At 38.9% G+C, this 20402-nt stretch overlaps 1 protein-coding gene across 3 annotated transcripts; it reads right to left on the bottom strand.

The window, feature by feature from the left end:
• Nucleotides 1-1216: 1216 nt before the first annotated feature.
• Nucleotides 1217-20297, bottom strand: LOC115426673 (golgin subfamily A member 4-like). 3 transcript variants are annotated; one of them, XM_030144804.1, is made up of 19 exons: nt 20012-20297; nt 19343-19549; nt 18840-18981; nt 16860-17726; nt 15809-16303; nt 13281-14711; nt 13107-13193; nt 12722-12877; nt 12395-12511; nt 11348-11470; nt 11203-11259; nt 10190-10681; nt 9844-10077; nt 7302-8049; nt 5897-6027; nt 5729-5782; nt 5465-5630; nt 5308-5372; nt 1217-2284 (listed from the first exon to the last, which is right to left on the bottom strand). In XM_030144804.1, the coding sequence occupies exons 2-17, from the start codon at nt 19519-19521 to the stop codon at nt 5505-5507; spliced, it is 5439 nt and encodes a 1812-aa protein (XP_030000664.1). In that variant the 5' UTR covers nt 19522-19549; nt 20012-20297; the 3' UTR covers nt 1217-2284; nt 5308-5372; nt 5465-5504. The 3 variants fall into 3 exon arrangements, with proteins under 3 accessions (XP_030000664.1, XP_030000666.1, XP_030000665.1); XM_030144806.1 differs by having other exon boundaries at nt 5308-5361; XM_030144805.1 differs by having other exon boundaries at nt 5469-5630.
• Between the last annotated feature and the right edge of the window lie 105 nt (nt 20298-20402).

Raw genomic sequence — 20402 nt, 5'->3', positions numbered from 1 at the left:
TCTGATCACATTTTAGGAACAGTAGGTCAAAGTTCAAATTTTTTATGAATTTTTAAAATCTTTTTTCCCCATTTACTTACAATGGGTGAAATTTCACATGTCTGTAGCAGCAAAACTATTGGTTGAATTCATACCAAGTTGTGTTCATAGATTACCAATGACCCAGAATAGATGTGGTTACATTCTGGCAACAAGTAGGTTAAAGTTTACATTTTTTATGAATTTTTAAAATCTTTTTTCTTCTCCCATTTACTTAAAAGGGGCAAAATTTCAAATGTCTATAAAAACAGCAATTTTGTTTCAATTTACTCCAAACTTGGCGCATATATAGAGGCAACTGATATGCTGATATCAGCACACGCATAGACATGATGACATCAGCTGGATCCATGCCAAAATAAGTTACAATACCTGCGAGGGGCGGGGTTTGGTGTGCCTATCTTTTTTGTTGTTGTTTTTTTATTACATATTTATCATTTTTTGATGCAGATTTAAGTTATATTGAACATTTGAACATTCAGTTATGTAATACTTCATCTTGTTTGTTAGTGGAATACAGCTCTGTGTGAACCAGAGCTGCAAAAAAAAAAAAAAAAAAAAGAGAGGAAAAGGAAGAGGAGAAAAGTTTAAAGAAGACAGGTGAAGACATTTTTATTTCTTTGCTCACAGTTGAGGAGCACTGTGCACCTTTGCCCTGAAGTCATACACCAATACACAAACACTCAGATGCACACACTCCTCCACTCCAGCTCTTTCTGCTGAGCTGGAGCGTTGACGTCTCCGAGGACCTCCCAAAGCTGCCGAGCACAGCAGGTGATTATTAAGCTTCTTTTTGCTGCTGATGCCTCTTCTTCCTCTTTGGTTTTTGGTGTTGTGCCTGATTTATATTGAATTCAGAGCAGACACTAAGATGTTTTAGGCTACTTGAGCATATCTTTGTATGAACGTCAGCATTACACACACCACTAAATCTCAGATGAAAGCACCTGTCAGATATAATGCCTTAGTTCTATCCAAGTCCATTGACAGAGACTTCAGAACTGTGAATGTCTGCCATCTAGTGGTAATTAGGAGGAAGTTTCTAAGTTTTATAAGCAGGAGAAAGTTAATTATTCACTCTGTGGGAAAATGTGAAGCTAAATTTACACAGGAGGCATTTTGCAACCTCTCATATGTATCTTTAACTCCATTAATCCACAAACACACTCACAGCTGGATGACAGTATAAACATTTATTCTCTGTATAGTATTAAGGAATCAATGCGAAATCAAGTACTGATAGAAAAATACCTTTGCTGCACCATAATCACTCTACACCCGTACATAAGTAGCAAAAGAACGTTATATATGTAATGTGAATAGTGTATAAAACAACATGAGCGTGCAAACATCAATTAACAGAGACATGGGTATGAAAAAACAACTGTCACTCATACAAAAAGATATACTGTTAAGTGGTACATTTTGTATACACTATTGGCAGATTTTTATTATATCCTCTACAAAAAAATATCAGTGGTAATCTCTTTTATCTCTAGATATCAGTGATGATTGTGTGCAAATTTCAGAACTAAAATAACATCTGTGTTTATACATATGAGCAGAAGGAAACTGAAGTCTTTGGAGTGAGTCACTTTTTCTCATATTTGGCTTAATGTGTAAAAATCAAGTAAGATGAGCTTCCGACATAATGTTGCATCTGCGCATTATACAGCATGTGTTGTTTAAAAGGCCTTTTATAAACGTCCCTCTGGCCGACCATTCACAAATAGTCCAGTGAGGCAGCAGCCGGGATCATCGGTGAAGCAGTGTGACTTGTGATCACTCGTTTTTTAACACAGTGTAAACGTGTGCAGCAGATGCAGACATCGTCCCAACATTAAATATTGGTTTCACAGGCAGCGTTTAAAAATATGATTGATCTTGGCTTCGTTAAGTTTACAGTTTATCAGTCTGTCGAAGTTAATATTCTGACTGGCAGCCACGATGTCCTGTTTGTAAAGTCCAAACCTCCCATTCCAACCCATGGATCTACAGATGACCTCTGAGTGCAGATGAACCAGTCTTACATGGTTCATGATTGACATCTTCAGGTGATCACTTTGAGGTTCAGTGGCCAGCCCGTGTTCATTGGCTAATAATGACAACATAAGATGAGTTTATCTGATTGGTTGACCTGAGCCTCACATGGCGAGGGTAATCCCAGCAGTGTGAAGGTGTCTCATTTGTTCTCAGCTGAGATAGAGGTTAGGACGGTCCCTCAGAGGGCTGCAGCTATAGATGGCTGTACAGTGAAGGACATACACACATAGGACACACAGGACACAGGGAAACAAAAAGAATATTACTGTACAATATCAAACTTTGAAGGAGTTAGAACAAATGGCACCCAGGGGTGCTTCTACTTCACTACAAATAACTTCTGCATTAAAGCATTACCAGAAAAATGTACTTAAAATAGGAAAAAGTTGTTCCGGTGACTGTTCTACTATTATATACTGTATATGACTTTTTTTTTTTTTTTTTTTTTACTTATATTACAGTTACATCATCATCATCATATGTTTGTAGAGTTGCTGTCTTGTGAGAACAGCATATAGAATATATGAAGTCAATTTTTCACAGTTAAAGACATGGAAAACAGCCCTGTTTCAGCTTAGGGACAATGCATTTTCAAAACAATCATTTTCATTTTCTTTTGCTAAAGGAGAATTAAAACTTAATTCGTCAGTTTATAACAAACATTTAAAATCCACACATTTGGGGACACATAGATTTCACTGCACAGGGACAGGGTGAAAAACTATAATATGAAAATGTAGTTGAATGGAGAGTAAAATATGTGTACAATATAAAGGAGCATAAAAATAATACATACTCAAATGAAGTACTGATCAGGATGCAATGTCTTTAAAGCAGCGTATGACTTTCATCACAAATTTTTCTTTAAATTTGTAAAACCCCAGTGATAGCCTAATTATCACTAATCCATTAGTCTTTCTGTGCTTACACACCTGAATCACTTCCCTCATGTTGAACAACTTCAAAGATGACTCCATCACAGGCAGTCCATTTGTTTACATACCAAACCGAAACGTCACTCTGGCCTTTTAGGAAACTTTGTTGTGAAGTGCATTGTGGGAATGGGAATTCCATGCAGCCACAGCAGCAACAAACATGGAGACGACAAGCAATGAAACCGTGTTCACTACCGAGTCAGAAGAAATGGAAGAAATCACTGTAAGTCAATTGTCATCTCATAACACAGGGTGTGTGATCGAGAAAAACAATACTTAGACATCAGTTTCATGGCATTTTCAGAATATGTCATTGTGCAGGCTTATTATACATGCCTAGCAAGCAGCAGGGCTATTCAAATCTGGTCCTCGAGGGCTGTTATCCTGCATGTTTTAGATATTTCCCTCTTCCAGCACACTTGGTTCAATTAATGATCAGCTCATCATCATGCTCTGCAGAAGCCTGATAACAATGTAATGGCTTCCTGGTGTGACGGAAGAGGGAAACATGTAAAACCTGCAGGATACTGGCCCTCAAGGACCGGATTTGAATACCCCAGGGTATGACCAGGCCCTCACTGCTCACTCGCTCTTTACAGTACGTGTATGATAAGCCTACACAATGACATATTCTGAAAACACCATGAAACTGATGTCTAATACTTGTAATGGAGTCGTCTTCAAAGTTGTTCACCGTGAGGGAAGTGATTCAGGTGTGTAAGCCTGGAAAGACTAATGGATTAGTGATAATTAAGCTATCACTCAGGTTTTACAAATTTGAAGAAAAATCTGTGATGAAAGTCATACGCTGCTTTAAAGTAACAATATCTACGATTTGTTAAGATCTGTTAAGTCCACGGAGATTGAGTATATGACTAAGTGAGAATATGACATGACAGTCCTTGTATTTACAGTTTTATGATGTGGGTGTCTATGATAACATTCTCATGAAAATAATCATCGTCTCCAAACAGTAGTGACACATTTTGCATCACCAAAGTGACAGTGACCTGTAACATAAGGCCTGAACACACACAGTCCCAGCGGTGTTACCTGTCAAACTGTAACTTAGATGAGCTATGAGAGAACACACACATCATCTGTGGCCAAACATTTAACAACACCAGAGCACTGTGGGACTTAATTGATTGTCAATTGCAGCTTCAGTCAGTGTAGAACCTTTAATGCAACCTATCAGGGCCTAACTCCTACCTAACTCTGTTCACTTTGATTTCTTCAAAAGTTTGTCCCCATAAATCTGTCCATTCACCTGTCCATTCAAAACTGTGGGTCAGAAGTAACCACAGTAGCTGAAATACTATGCACAAATCACAGGAGAAACACATGTAGAGCTTTTGCTACTGTGTTCATTCGTGTCATAATTACATTTTTACATTCATACATCCTATGTCAAACTGTACCTATAAAAGATGGTATTCTTCTACTCTCCTATTACAGTAAAATGTATTTCCTGAATGAACTCTGTCCTTCATTAAGGTGTGACAGTAGGTGAAGGCGAGAGATGAAAGAAGACCTGCAGTCGTTTATCAGATGAGACACTGATTATGATAATTGTTTAGCATTAACCACCTCACCCATGTATCTATATTACAAAAGCCATGTGGCCTCTGTGCACGTGCATATATGTGTGTCTGGGGATTCACATAAAATCCAGAAAGAGCTGACTGCTGCAGTTTGGCATACTCATGCATTTTTGCTCAAGGAACAGACTAGCGAAAACGGCAAGTTGATAGGACCAATATTTTGGGAGATATTAATAATTTGGAATACAATAGCTTTACAATCACGTTGCTACACCCAGAACGCTTTGGCGGAGACAACTGGACAAATGCAGTACAGCATGCACAATTACACAACAGCATAAAAACTACCACATAGAACCCGTGGATCCCCACTGGTCAGTGCGCTAGTCATATTTAACTCTGAAAACTGTCTCTTGCATGAAAAAAACATGAATTCTGGAACTTGAACGGACTAATGAAATACATTTCGTTGTGACAGGCTGGACACACCCTTCCACAGTTAAACTCTAACTAATGCAGAGAATCACTGCACTTACTATAGGGAGTGATCAGCTGAATAATGTTGGATGACATTACACAGCTCTGATCTCCCAGACATGCGGTTCAACAACAAATCTGCAGTTACCACTTATCACTTATAGGGACTGCCAAACAGAACAAAACTGAAATTTCTAAGATCTGTAGTTTAAAACATTGAATAATAATCAGCAAACACACATATTGGCAGGAACACTCCCAGTACTTACCATTGTAACCTTGGCCTCTGGTGGTGATGGATTCCACTGAGAAGTTGTTAATATCTACAGAAAGACTGAAAAAAAAACAACAAAAAAAAACAGGTAAACACTCCTGAGCAAAGGTCTGAGCTAATATGAGAAACAGACACTTCTGATATGAATGCACTTACTGACAGCCAGTAATGCACTGTGAAGTTTGGTGTTTCTTAGTTGCCATTTGCAGGTGGGGTTCTGTACATGGTGTGGACACTGTTGGAGCTGAGGCCATTAGAACCCAGTGTTTGTACACTGATGCGGAAGGGGACGCTCATGTCTACGTTCTCAAGAATGCACTGTTGGTTGAAAAGATGCAAAATTACAGCTTCTTATTTACTTTCCTTTCAAAGGGCTCAGAACATGGAATGACACTGCAATAAACTTTCAGTGATACCTTAGTGCACGCTGAGCTCATAACAGATTTGTGGAAGTCACCGTCTACAAACAGCTGAGAAACAAACAAACAAACAAACAAACAAACAAAAAAACAGTAAAGAAAATCAAGAGGGCAACACCAGTGCATTTATACTGTTTAGGCTGAATGCCACCGTCTCCTGCTTACCCTGTATCCATATACAAATGTGCCATTACTACAGCCCAGCTCATCAAGTGGTGGCCTCTCCCAGCCAATCATAAGGCTGCTCTGACCCACAGTTTGGATGACTTCTACTGAACGCACCTCTGCTGGAGCTTCTGGAAACAGAAATGAAGTCCAGATTAAGATTTTTCTAAATCAGTGGATGAAAGACATACATAAACTGCACATACATGGGAAAGAAAGCCTTTTAAACCCTCAGCTTAAAAAAGTCTGTCTGGACTTTTTTTTTCTTATTTTGACTCTAAAAAAGTTAGAAAATATGCTGTGAGTAAGTCCTTTTGCCAATTTTTCCAGAGCACTTTCCAGTTCCAGAGAACTTTCAAAATGTAGCAGCCATTTACTATTTAGTGCATGTATAACACTGCTAAAATGGCTTCCTCTCCAGCTTCTCGTACAGGTGTGAGGAAATTACTGTAATGACCCAATAAAGCCTGTAAAGCACAACATCTCAGGTTTCAGAAACTGTTGGAATTTTTCCAACAGCACAAAAAGTGAAAGAGTTACAGCCATCAAAACTGCATATGCACAGGGTGTGTCAGTGATGACACGTCAGGTTTTAAAGAGTTTAATTTTCTGCTCCCACTGCCTGGAACAACTTACAGAAGGAGATTAAACTGAAGGAACTGGTCTCTATAAATACACTACATTCAAATACATTCAAAGTCATTTTAAATGAATGGGAAAAGGATAAATGTAGATGTAGATGTTTTTCTAAATGATTGAATCTGGTTCTGCTTTGACATGCTTTTAAAGAACACTGTTGTTAAACTTTTAGTACCTTTTAAAATAATGATGGTGTTTTATACATATGTTCTTATTTTAGTATTGTATGTATGGTTTTAGAACTGACTTTTATTGTGTTTTATGTATATTTTAGTGTCGATGTATGGCTGTGATTTCTATTTCGTGTAATTTCTGCTGCTGCTGTCTTGGCCAGGACACTCTTGAAAAAGAGATTTTTAATCTCAATGAGCTTTTTTCCTGTTTAACTAAAGGTTATAATAATAATAATACATATTTGTACAAGTCCAGGGCATTGCAGCTCATTGCAGACAGAACTAAAGATCTGAAGTCATGTACAGTGTGTTCTCAGCTCAGCAGAATAAGTCCTGGTATGCGAAATAACATTTATTCCAATATAAGAGACAGAAGAACAAAATAGTCTGTGTTCTGGTTCTATATGATTACATTTGAGCAGTACTCAACCACAAAGCAATATCCTACGCTTATCAAAATTATGCACAGAAGCTTTATCACACATTTGCGTTTGTGCAATAAGGCCTTTTTTCATAAAAATAAAAGGCTTTCTGCAGTCACGACTTTCAGCACTGGCATAACTCTTTTATGTCATATGGAAAAAGAGCTTTACCTTGTTTTGTTCTTGGTGACTTGGCCTTTTCTGAGGCATCTGATGACTTTTTGGCAGGCTTGGTGGATCGATGAGCAGATACGAGGCCATCATGTGTGTGAGCAGCACCGTCCATTTTGGAAATCATGCTAAAAATAGTACTTTTGGTAGCAGTTGATATGCTTGGGGCAGTCATGTCTGAGGCAGTGGTTTTTGGAGGAGTGTCAGAGCGTATTAAGACATCAGAGTTAGTAGGACTGACGGCATTACTCAAAAAGGTAGTGTTGTTCTGAGGTAAAGCAGATAAAGCTGTTTGTGTCACATCAGATCCATCAGTAATAGCAGATATTTTATTTGTCAGCTTTGGAGATGCTGTTATATTAGCACCACTGCTTGAGGTGAATTTTGCTTTGCTTGGTACAGCATTTGCTATAAGAGAGTTAGAGGAACTAGAGAGATTAGATGCTGTTGGAGTTACATCTGCTTTAAATAGATGGTTAAGGTTGTTGGGACAGAATGTAACATTTGCAGAACGAGATGTGACTGCACTGAAAAGCGTTGTTGGCTTATTAGTGGGAACAGGTTTACTTGTTCCAACTGGAGTGTGTTTAACTTGGCTTAAAGCTGCAGTGACTGGGAGGGTGTTGGTATGAGGGACAGTAGTGCTGAGGTTCTGCCTGTTGGTCCGAGAGGCCAGGTTCAGGTCTACTGGAGCTGAGAACGACAGACTTTTCCTGGTCTGCTGTCCTCTTCCACTGCTCACTGGAGCCTTACAGGGAAAAGAGGAATATTAGACACATATTAATGCAATGCGTGATTCAGTTTTTTATTATATGAATGTACTGACGATCAACTACTGTTAAAAACAGAAACGAAACAAAAGTACACGGTCAATGCTTAATTGTCTACACTGGATTCAGCAACAAGCCAGAAAATAATTTTTGTTTAATTTTATAATATTGTTTGATATGATGTACTGTGCATCAAAAAGGCTCACGACAAAGCCAAGCCTTATGTTACTGCTATGGCTTAAAACTAAACTGTTCCATGTGTACATTTTTTTACATTTCAACATTCATTTTGAGCTTGTATCAATTTACTAGTACAAATCAAGCAATTCTACACTTTAAGAGTACAACTAAAGAGTATATTATGAGAGCATTTTAATGAGATGTATTTTAATATGCTACATTCATTGCAATATTGTAATATATACTTTGAAATTTCATCTGTGAAAAGTACTATAGAAATAAAGTTTACTTACTTAGTATCATACATTTGGTTTTGGTTTCCATGCTCACAATTGAACGCTTACATATATTTTGTTTGCAACCATTAAAAGTATTTTCTACTTTATTTTTGTTACATGTTTAATTCAAAGTATATAATTATGATTAATTCATAATATTTCACTTTAGAAAGAAAAAATTCTGCATTATGATGTATCTGGTTATAAAATTACCTATATTTCTTGGACCTAAATATAAAAAAAACCAAAGAGCTGCTCATAAATTCTCACGACGGTCACCCCACCATCCCCACACTGCAGGCCAACACTCAGAGGGTTGACATATATAAATACATTCAAACTAATATTGACAACAAACTCACATTTAAAACATCAGTAAAAATATTTTGTGTAAATGTCGGCAACAGCTTTATTTTTGAGTATATAAACTTCAGGTCGATCAGTCAGTACTTCCTATATCACCTTCAGTGTAACAGTTTGTTTTGGTGCCATGAGCTACATTCACCTCAACCTTCTCAACCAGATCAACAGATTAAGTAGTAAAATTAATGGTCTGAACCCCAGCAGTATTTATCACAGTCTGGGAGTCTTCCAAGAAATTTTACATCTATTTATTATTCTGAACCCTTTTTCTCTTTCTATTATTTCTATGTCTCTTAAATACGCACATATTCTGCATCTGTCTGGCTGTATGATTGTGTGCTTTTGTGTTTCACTGTTTTCTCAGGTCAGTAATGGATAAATAAGGTTTAATGTTTAAGTTTATTCAATCATCTTCCATAATGCAGAACATACAATCCATGAGGTTGATTTTAAGTCAACCGACTGAATTCTGTTGAGACTGAACAGGCTTAGGCAGAAGCTAAATGTTTATATACGCCTCGCCTACATTCAAATCAAAATCAGTTTTAAGCTACCAATCAATATATCAAAAAGCATTCTTACTTGTATCCCTTGAAAATATTTTTACAAACCAATGTTCTGAAAACCATTAATGAATTACACATCTTTAAATGTATATTTATGTCATTCCATAATTTAACTCCAATAACAGAAATACATCTTCTTTTTATACATTTAACCACTTTTTGTACCGTAAATATACAAACACCACTGAAATCATACCTGCTTTCCTGTATCAAAAAGAACTTTTGAACAGAATCTGGGAGTGACCGTTGTTTGGCTCGGGACATTATTTGTAAATAAACTTCTTTGACTTGGAATTTTATGCAAAGATGTGACATTTTGATCATATTATATAACAGTTGCGTTGGCCTGTGTCATATTACTGGATGTGTAAAAGGTTTTTTGTACCTGATAGCTGCTCTGTAGAGTCTTCTGCAGTTGCTCGTGTAGGCTGATGATCTTCTCAGGACTACTCAACCTTTTGCTCAGACTGATAGATGTGCCTGAGGAGGCAGGAACTGGACTACTGGAAAACGCACTTGGCTCTGACAAACCGGTCCGATCTGGGGAGGGATCAGCTTTAGTGTTGGACTGATGCAAACCACTTGTATCCTGGACCAGTCCACTGGCAGATGAGGAGAGCTGTAAACAGATCAGAACAGATGGTCAGGGCAAATTCCCTCACAGACAGTGGTTAAATAATTTGTCAGGCTTATTGAGTGAACAGGGACGGTTTCTATTTCCTGGCATGTACCTGGGTTAAGTTGGTGCTAACGCTGTCTGTAGATAACTGAGACACTTGGACACTGGCTGGTTCTTGCACTGGTGAAGTTGGCACAGGAGAGATGGCATTTTTCTCTGCTGCAGAAATCTTTTCATTGGTGCAGTCTTGAAGAATAGTTGTAGATTCAGCTTTAACAATAAAGGAACATTTTTCACTTCTAAGCTTTTTGCATTCAGCTGTGAGTTCACTTTGGTGTGGCTGGGTTGCAGGTATTAACCCATTGCTGTAGTCCTGAGTTTTTGAGAAAACTCCTGCTGTTAATCCGCTGCTGTAATTCTGGGTTTTAATGCTTCCTGGTGTGAAGGAAGTGGTGTAGCTCTGCAGAACCCTGTCACGGAGCAGCTGGTCCACCTGCTGTTTGAGCCCGTAGTCGACACAGCCATGTTTGTGCATGACTTTGGACATTTGTGCCAGTATGTTGTTCCTCTCCTGACATTTCAGCACCAGGCACGACAGTTTGGCCTGTTATTGGACAAAACATCCAAATCAGGCCATCTGCTGATACAATGCTAGAGAATTACAGTGGTGGAAAAAGGTTTGTGGACACCACATGCATTTGTGATATATTGCATTAGGAATCACTCTTAAGTCAGTGAACTCTGCCAAGTATTGTTCCATTCTCCAAACCTACATGCTCCCTTCTGCACATGCTCTGTTCTGTCCAGATCAAAACTGGAGGTTTCAGCAAAAATAATGAAACACATCCAGGTCATAACTAACTAACTAACTAACTAAATAAATAAATAAGTTGCATCTGTTTAGGTCTGATGCACCACAGCTTTTGAAACACAAAAAAGATTTTTCCGCAAATATTTCATTCTAATTGTTAGATTATGTAGAATTTTAAGGATGTCCCAAAACCTTTATCCATTACTGTATAATGCATGCAAGCTGTAGATTAAAATGAGGCACTGCATGCACCAAATACAAGCACAACTGACAAAATTAAATGTATAAAATCATGCGTATCTCTCTTTCCTCACCTTTAAAGGAGCCATATCTAGATCAGTTTGGCTCTTCTTCTGTAGTAAAGCGTCATACTGCAAACAAAATCAGTTTAGACATGGGAAACTCTTTCATAACTTACAGCTTTCTTAACTGTTGACCTGTTAGTGATTCTTTGCCCACCTTGGCTCTGATGTCATTGTAACGCGTCCGGAGTGAGATGAGAACAGTGCTAAGATCATCCTTGGTGCCATGGCCTCGTTTCAGACTGATGTACTCAGAGTTCAGCTCCTCTAAAGCCACTGTCTGCGAAGTTTCACTCAAACGTCAAACCCAGAAACAGATCTAATACATCTAATGTAAGGATAGTCTCAGAATGGTACTACTTTCCACTTTCATTAATTTGTCAATACACATTTATCAGTCGAAAAAAACTATATGGGACATTAAGGGTAATTTATTTTAATCCATAAAGACCCAGACAGCCACGAGCAACCACGATCATCTACTGGTATAAAATGTTTAACTAAAAAAGCACTCAGAGAGTGCAGACCTCCGCCAAGGCAGTTCAGTGCCCCCTCCCCCAATCGCCACCAATATTTAATCATTTGTTCCTTGTGCCAATATCAACATTTCCTGAAATTTTCATCCAAATCCATCCATAACTTTTTGAGTTATCTTGCACACCGACAGACAGACAAACAAATCAGCGCCGGCAAAAACATAACCTCCTTGGTGGAGGTAATAACTTCTGAACCACTAATCCTACCAGTACATGTAAATAATTGGTATAAATGTAGTTTATCATTTTTTCATGGTCATCAGATATGAACCATTTGGTGTTCAGAAGATCCGTAGTCAACGTGGAAACACTGTCATCTTCTACAACATGGATTCACCAGTGAAACCCATGGAGTTTGATCAATGACAGTGGATGAAAACACTTGTTTTTATGTTCAGTTATTCATATCTTTGCTGAAAAAGTCACTTTTTCTTCACTTTTCTCTGTTTCTGATTTAATAACCCTACATACATCTACATAGTCAGTAAATTAAATGCAGAAAAATACATTATTTTCTCTGATAAAAACCAGAAATACAGAGGATAATATTATAATAAATGGCGATAAATCACTTAAAAATTCATTTGGGAACTGCCACAAAAGTAGCACTGGGTCTTTATGGGTTAAGTCTATATGCCAACTCTAAAACAACTTTCTGTTATTCTCACTTTAGCTTTGAGTTGAGCAGTGAGGATGTTATAATGTTCTTCTATTTGTGCCTTTAGCGACAGAGCATCAGTCTTCTCCTTCAGCAGTCCTGTCACTTTGTTCTGCAGCTCCTTCACCTAAAACAGATAAACCCACTGGTTAGAGGGGAAATAAACTGTGTCTTCATAGCAATTGAAAGTGAAAATATAACAAAAGCAACAAAAATAACCAAAAATTCAAAGTAAGATATTTTCCTTTGGTTTAGTAACCGAACATGAAGCTACATTAAGAAACAAAATAACAGGAGGTTGTTATAACACTGGGATAATTATCATCTCGTATCATACCTGGGTTGTTAGGCTTTCATTTTCTTTCCTAGTTTCTTCCATCTGATTGGCTGCATCAGTCAGTCTCACCACTTTGTCAACTGCTTGGGATGCCTTCCTCTCTGCCTCCTCTCTTTTGGCTTCAGACTGACCCAGTTCACTGTGCAGCCTCTGGGTCTACACACACAAAAAAACATCAGAACATCAGGTCATCAGCAAAATTATCTTTCACTTCATTCAAACTTCATGCCAGTAGAAGCCTTGTGATATGAACACAGTGAAAACTATTTCAGATGGGTGATTACACAAATATAGCTGAAACATTTGGTCTGCAGGTGCTTTTATCTCTGCTGCAACTGCACTCATTCTGTGTTTTGTGTGATTTTTTCAAGTTACGTAAACTCACCTCCCCATGGGTTTTCTCCAGCTCCTCTTGTGATTTTTGAAGTGCTGTCCCCAAAGCTTCAATCTCTCTCATTAAATCATTCTTTTCCTGCGAATATTCATAACACAATGAGCCATACATATTAAAGGATATTAACAAATTGTACAGATGGATTAATCACTGCATTCTTAATACCTGTATGAAGTTATTCTGACACCTTGGTTCAGCGTTTTCTGCCTCCCTCGTCTTGGTTGTAGCAGGACTGTTTATATTCAGCAGATGTGGCTTCTTCCTCTCGTCTGTTTGTGTTTGGCTTAGCAGGCTGCTGTTTTCCTCTTTTAGTCCCTGGAGCAACAGCATTACCTGCTTTTCCTCTTGTTTCAAGTGAGTAATTGAAAGTTCAATTCTCTCTTGTTCTTCTCTTAAGCTGGATACTGACTTTATCAGCTTGGCACGGTCTTCTAGTAAAGTATCAGTAGATTGTTCGTTGACTTTCTGTTCGTTCAGAGATTTCAGGAAGACAATTAGTTCATCCCTTTCCTGTTTTAAATCAAGCACCGCGTGGCTTAACTGGTCAATGTCGTTCTGTAGATTTTGTAATGACTGCACCGTCTGATCTCGCTCTTCGATTCCACTCGAGAGAGATTCTTCAAGTATCTCCTTCTCCCTTTTAAGATCAGATATAGAAGTAAAGAGCTGCTCTTTCTCCTCTTTCAGGCCACTCATTGATCTTTTAAAGTTGTCCCTCTCATCTTTAAGCCCACATACTGCCCTGGTTAAGTGCTCTCGCTCTTGTTTTAGACCAGCCAAAGACTGGGAGATGCCATCTTTCTCCTCTTTCAGTCCCCAAATTGCTCGAGTTAAATGCTGCTTCTCTTCTGTCTGTGCTTGGACTGATAATGTCACCTCCTGCTGCTCTGTTCTCAGACAGCTGATGCAGCCTGTCAGTTCTTCTTGTTCTGTTTTGAGGCTCTGGATCAACCTGCTCAGATGGTCCTGTTGATCAGTCAGTGAACTAATGTGAAGATCTTCTTGTGAGCTTGTTTGCAGTGACCTACAGTGCTTCTTGCTGTCTTGAAATACAAATTGTGGTGTCTGGGGCATATCATCCAGGGGTTCCAACTGTGACTTTTCATCCCCTTGTGGCATACTGGTCACCAAACTGTCTGCACATTCATTTAGATTATTTTGCTTACTGAATACTGCTTTTTTATGTTCATGTTGTTTCCACTGAGACCCATGTAGCTCCTTATTCTGTGATCTGATCTTATGCTTCTCACTCTCCACCACCTTCTGCTGCAACTCCATGATGGTATTGAGATCATCCTCAGTTTTCCTGGTGAGTTCTGTGATCAAACACCCCTGCTCCTGGTTCTCCTGCTCCTGCTGGGCTCTGTCTGCCTCTAACCTGCTGACGAGCTCCTTCACCTGTGTTTGTTCCCTCTTGATCTCCTCCTCTCTGAGTTCAATGTGAGTCTGCAGCTCCTGGATCCGCTCAGCCAAGGCCCGGTTCTCTTGATTCAGGGCCTGGACAAGATCATCAGCGGCAAGAGCGAAGATGGCACTATCCTGTGTGGATGGTGAATGAAGGTGGTCATCTCCCTCACAGGTGGATGGTGTGGTAATCTGGTTACAAACAGGTAGAATTAGATCAGTGTTACTGTTAATGTCATACCTGTGTTGCTCTTATTAAAGATAAGCAAGTAATAAAGTCAAACAGTTGTAAAATCAGGGTTTTCTGTTGTTTTCAGGGTCCATTTTTTTCCACTTTGTTTTCAACCATTATTTTTAGTTCCGTTTTTGTGCAAAACAGCTAACAACACTTACTTTCAGTCAAACGTCTCTTCATATCAGGATTAGAATTTCCCCTAAATTTACAAAACACCTGTCAAAGGGTGTTTGGTCATCCTCCCCCAAGAAAGTTTTTTCAATAAATGCATATGTCAAGGGTGTTAAATATATTGTCCGTGGGCCAAAATCATCTCTGCAAAAGGTTTAATCTGGCCCGTGGAATGAATCTGTAACTTGCAAAAACTACAATGAAGATATTAACAAGGATCAAGGATGTCAGAATCATTTTAGTTCAGGAGCCACATACAGATCAATGTAATCTCATGTAAGTCGGACCAGTAAAATAATAACATGATAACTCTAAATTTCTCTCTGTGTTTTACTGTGAAAAATGTAATATTACATTTGCAAACTATCCTTTCACAAAAAAAAGGTAATAACATGAACAAACATATATAACCTGAAATGTACAGGAGTAAATGATAAGCTGAGGCAAATATTGTTAAAATTGCACTTTGACTTTTCTTAAGAAATTTTAGGCTTTTTGTGGTTGTTTATGTTGCTCATATTTTTTAAAAGATAGTTTGTACATGTGAATATTTTCATAATGTAATTTGACTTTTTCTCTCTAAAACAAAGAAAAGAGTTTGGAGTTGTCATTATTCATGGGTATTATTTTATTTCTTCTCTGGCTCACTTGAAAGTGAATTTGACATCCCTAGCATATGTACTCTAACATAATTTTGGACATTGATTATTACCATAACCATATACAAATTCTGGAAAACCAACTGCATCTATCAGATCACAAAAACATCATTTAGTTAGTCATCATCTCCACACTGATTTTACATTAATTTGACTAAGATGGTTCCCAAAATGACTTAAATGCTGCACCATGTAATAGCAGGAGAAACCCTGGATATATCTACCTCTAGCTCCAGTTTTCCTTCCTCTTCTTCTTCTTCATGCTGTTTGTGAATTTGTAATCTCAATCGCCCATTCTCCTGCGTGGTCACCTGCAGCTGCTCCTGTGTGCGCTGCAGGGCGTCCTCCAGGCGGTCACGTTGCTCTTTAATTGTGTCAAGATCTTCCTCTAAGCCCAAACTCCTGTAGGCGTCCCTCAGGGCATCACATTCCTCACTGGGGCTTTCCTCCAGGTTCAGGACACCTCTGTAACACCAGGCCCCTAATCTGAATTCATCTACCGTCTCCGTAGTTACCGTCAACGACTGGATGCTGGGGTTCATTTTGGAGCCAAAGTTGCCAAAGAAGTTCAGCCGTTCGTTTTTAGGTAAAGTGTCTGATTTTGCAGATGAGGAGTGGTCCACTGGGGTGTTATCTGTGCTCTCTGCTGTAGCCTGGTGGTCAAAAGGTGAAACTGCAGATACATGTGGCTTTTCCTTTTGCTCATCCATGACTTGGACCTGTTAAGAGATCACAATTTAGTAATGAACATAGGGATAAAACAATAATAACAAATTATGAATATTATTCTAAACACACGGAAGTATCACACAATGTAAATGCACAGTATGAAGTATCTTTATCAACATAATAATAAAAGATGTAGTCACAATGACATTGAAAAATAGCAGAAGATCACAGAAGTTGTTTTCATTACCATTGCTCATGAAAATGCGATCATAACGTTTTTCACATTACAGTGAGTGGCATATAACATATTATGTCATTTCAACCATATTTTACTGGAATGAAACAGCCACAAATAATGTCAAATATTATTTTAGTGAAAAGCATATGTTGTCTTTGATGACCAAATGAAATACAATAGTGCATAAGTCAACAAAACATCTAACATGAATCTTGAAGATTATAGACATTTTAATGCAAAAAAGTTACATATAGCTTTAAACATAAATATTTTTAAGACTATTCAAACACAGTGTTAAGAATGTTTTTATGAAGACACTGATTATCATCATATATTCAGGCCTTGAACAAAAATCCTGTTTAACGCACCTTTTCAGAACACCCAGAGGAGCCATTTGGAAGAATGTTGGAGGACAGAGGACAAGCAACAGGACTACAGCTGGGTGAACTAGCTCCAGAACTCAGACATGTGGACTCTGGGATTGTGGATGACTGATTAAATGTGTGTTTAGCTGCTTCCTGAAGGCTCTGCTGGAGTCTGTTGTTCTCCTCCCTCAGCTCTTCAACCTCCTCCTCCAGGGAACTTTCAGACAGCTTCAGCTGATGAATTTCTGCTTTCATCTCTTCCACTTTGCAGCTCAGGAAATGACTGTTCTCTTGGGCTTCTTGAAGCTGGTCCATCAGTCCCCTTCGTTCTGTCATCCCATTTTCCTCTCGCTCCAGCAGCACCCTGAGGTCCTCCTGGAGGCTCAGGATAAAGCCTTGCAGCCTGGCCTCATTTGAGTTCTGGTTTAAACTTTTGTCTTCGCCCCCCTCTATTTCTTTCTCTATTTTTCCTTCATCACGTTCCCGCCCTCGTACACTTGGTGGCCATTGCTTCCTCCTCTCCTCCTTCTTCTCTTCTTCTCCTTCTCCCTGTCCTCTCAGGGATGGGAGCCTGTCCGGTTCTTCCCAGTGTGTTACGGCTCCAGCAGTGATTCTGACGGCACTGATTGTTGTTATGCCAGTTGCTGCACTCACTGTCATGTCCAGTAGCTGCTTTTCTAAGGCGTAGATTCGATTTTGTAGACTCTGCTCTCTGTCCTGGCTCTGGTTGAGCTTATGTTGGAGCTGGGTTTTGAAGTTCTGGAAGTACTGGGACTGACGACTCATCTCCTCCTCTTTTGCCTTCAGCTGCCTCTGGCAACGCTGCAGTCGCTCCCTCCATATATGCTCTAGTTGCTCCTTCTCCTGAGACTGAGCAGCAAAGACGAGCAAACAAAGAAGACATGAAGTCAGACAGAATGAGAATATTTGTACTTCCTTAAAAATAGCAAAGTTAATAGATTTTACTTCACAATTTGTCAGTGTTTGAAAACTTTGAACCTTTTCAACACTGACTGGAGATAGAAAAACAAACATGAAAGGTAAACTATTAAACATTTTCACCGGATCCCAATGGTTTCCACTTCTAAGGTGATGATTCATCTCAAACAAGGAATTATAGTACATATGAAATATGTAAAGGTATACATAAAATTTGTCACTACTGCAAGCAATGACACTTATAACACTGTAAAATTACTACTGATTGGCTTACCAGTAAATAGTATTCACAAAGACCTTTTGTCAGTGAACTTTGACAGTTTTTACCACTGCTGTTAGAATCATAAGACGTCTTATTTGGAATTCTGTTTAATGATGTTATGTAAGGTTCCAAAATTTGCTAATCTGTGCATCAATCTGCCCCCATAGACTGTCTACCATGCACTTTGAACAATGCCACTTTATTCACTGTTGCCACTTCATTTCGCTGTTCCTGCTTCTATATGCACTGCCATTTTAACTGTTACTGTTGCTGCATACTGTGAAATTGTGTACATATTAAGAACTTATTTTATCTTTTTTTTTTTTTTTTTAATCTTTCTTTAATATTTTTTGCATATTTTTTATGGTAGCTTTATTCTACCCTACTTGCCCTACTTACTGTTTATATATTCTATTTTATATTTTATTCTTCATCTTTCTTATGGGTTACATTATTTTGTTCTATCATGGACCATTGATCGAATGACAATAAAACTGAGTCTGAAATAGAATAGAATAGAATAGAATAGAATAGATCTTTATTGTCACTGTCACACGAACAATGAAAATCAGTTTAGCAGCTCAGTTCAATTTACCAGCAAAACACTTAGTGCAAACGAACTGTATAAGAAAAATATTCCACAGAGTATTAAGAAAAAGTAGGAATGTCCAAGGCTTCAGAATAAAATAATAATACACAAATGTCATGTACAAGACTATGTAAACCCTTGATCATCTACACCTTTCCATATATTGATGCATCCATAGATCCACAGTACTCACCATGCTTCTGACCTCCTCTTTGAGCTTATGGAGTCTCTGATCCAGCCTCTGGGAGTGTTGCATGCTGGGGAGGTGGGTGGCAGCAGCCAGCTGATAGAGCTGAAGCAGCAGACTCCTCTCTGACCTCTCTAACTGTCTGATCCTAACAACAAAACACAGACAAGACACCATTAAATCATATCAATAATTCACAATTTGAACATTTGATTTGCGCATAAAGCTATAACAATTTCCAATGATTAAAGCTCAGCCAGTTAACCTTAACTGTTATACTTACAAACTGAAGAAAAGATGAAGTCATGGAAATAAAATCTCTCTCTGCAGCGAGTAATGCCAGGGAAGATGTTAACAGCGGCACCCTCACATACAAGTGTGCAGTGTAGTTAGGTGTGTGTGTGTGTGCGATATGTGATATCACCTTAGGCAAAAGTGAGTACATAGTGGCAGGTGTGTGTGTGTGTTTGTGTGTGTGTCACTGGATCCCCTGTCCCCCAGTCTCTCACCTGTTCTTCAGGTAGCTGTCAGAGTGGATGGCTGAACCTGCAGTCTGCTCCAGGACCCTCACTCTGTCACACAGGAGCTGCAGGTCCAGATCAGGACCGGTTCTGGTGGCGTCCTCTACCATGGCAACAGAAGTACTTCCAGTGTCCTTCACGTCTGACGAGGTCATGTGATCCTCCATTAGCCTGTGCCCACGAGGTGAGTTTCACCTGCAGCACAGAAACTCATCAATTCAGTACAGGAAGAAAAAACTCAATCTGATACATCTTTTCTCCACACGTCTTTACATTTGTTGTGTAGATGACATTCATACATACATACACAGATCTGAGAAAAAATAAACACATAAAAAGACACACATGCACAAAATTCATTCATCTATTATTAACTATGTCAACAGCTTGGTAGCAAGTTGTTGGGCACAGGTATTTCTCAGGTTACCCCACCTCCTAATCATCCCTCCCCCTCCCCCTCCTGTACGTCCTACAGTACCACGTTTCACCAGTCCTCTCATCCTAATCAGTAACCAAGCAAGTTCAGCTAATGCATTACTTAGTACAGGGAGGAACACAGAGGTGAATGGATAACTTATTCACATTAACAGAACCAAGGAATGAAGAAGTCACTACCAGCCCATTCTAACATGGAGTTCAATAATAACGTGTTCTTACTTCTCACTGACGGTAGTTTCGTCTTCTCAGTTTAAAGAGAAAGCCTCCAGAATCTTCAGCTTTCATTCCAAGCTTCAGTGTGTTACCGTCTCCTTAGAAACACCACAGACACTGGACTTTGCCAAAATCCTCTTTATCCAGTTGGCACACAGTGTGTTCACCTTCTCTCTTCGCCTGCCTCTCAGCCTTGCACTTTCACTCCTCTTCTCTTCTTCTCTGATTGCACTCTTTCATTATCCAACTAGTAACTCTTTCAACTGAGGCTGGGCTTGTCTCCATTTCAACAATCCACTGATTCAGAGACTCGCTTCTTAGTAAATCCATGTTTACCAGTCACAGAGGACTCAGGATTTGTGTTGCATGTCCAAAAACCACTGTAGAAGATTTCAGC

The sequence above is a fragment of the Sphaeramia orbicularis genome, chromosome 10, assembly GCF_902148855.1.
Source record: "Sphaeramia orbicularis chromosome 10, fSphaOr1.1, whole genome shotgun sequence".
Taxonomy (NCBI): Eukaryota; Metazoa; Chordata; class Actinopteri; order Kurtiformes; family Apogonidae; genus Sphaeramia; species Sphaeramia orbicularis.
Note: the sequence above shows the minus strand (reverse complement) of the source record. Positions and strands in the feature narration are given on the sequence as shown.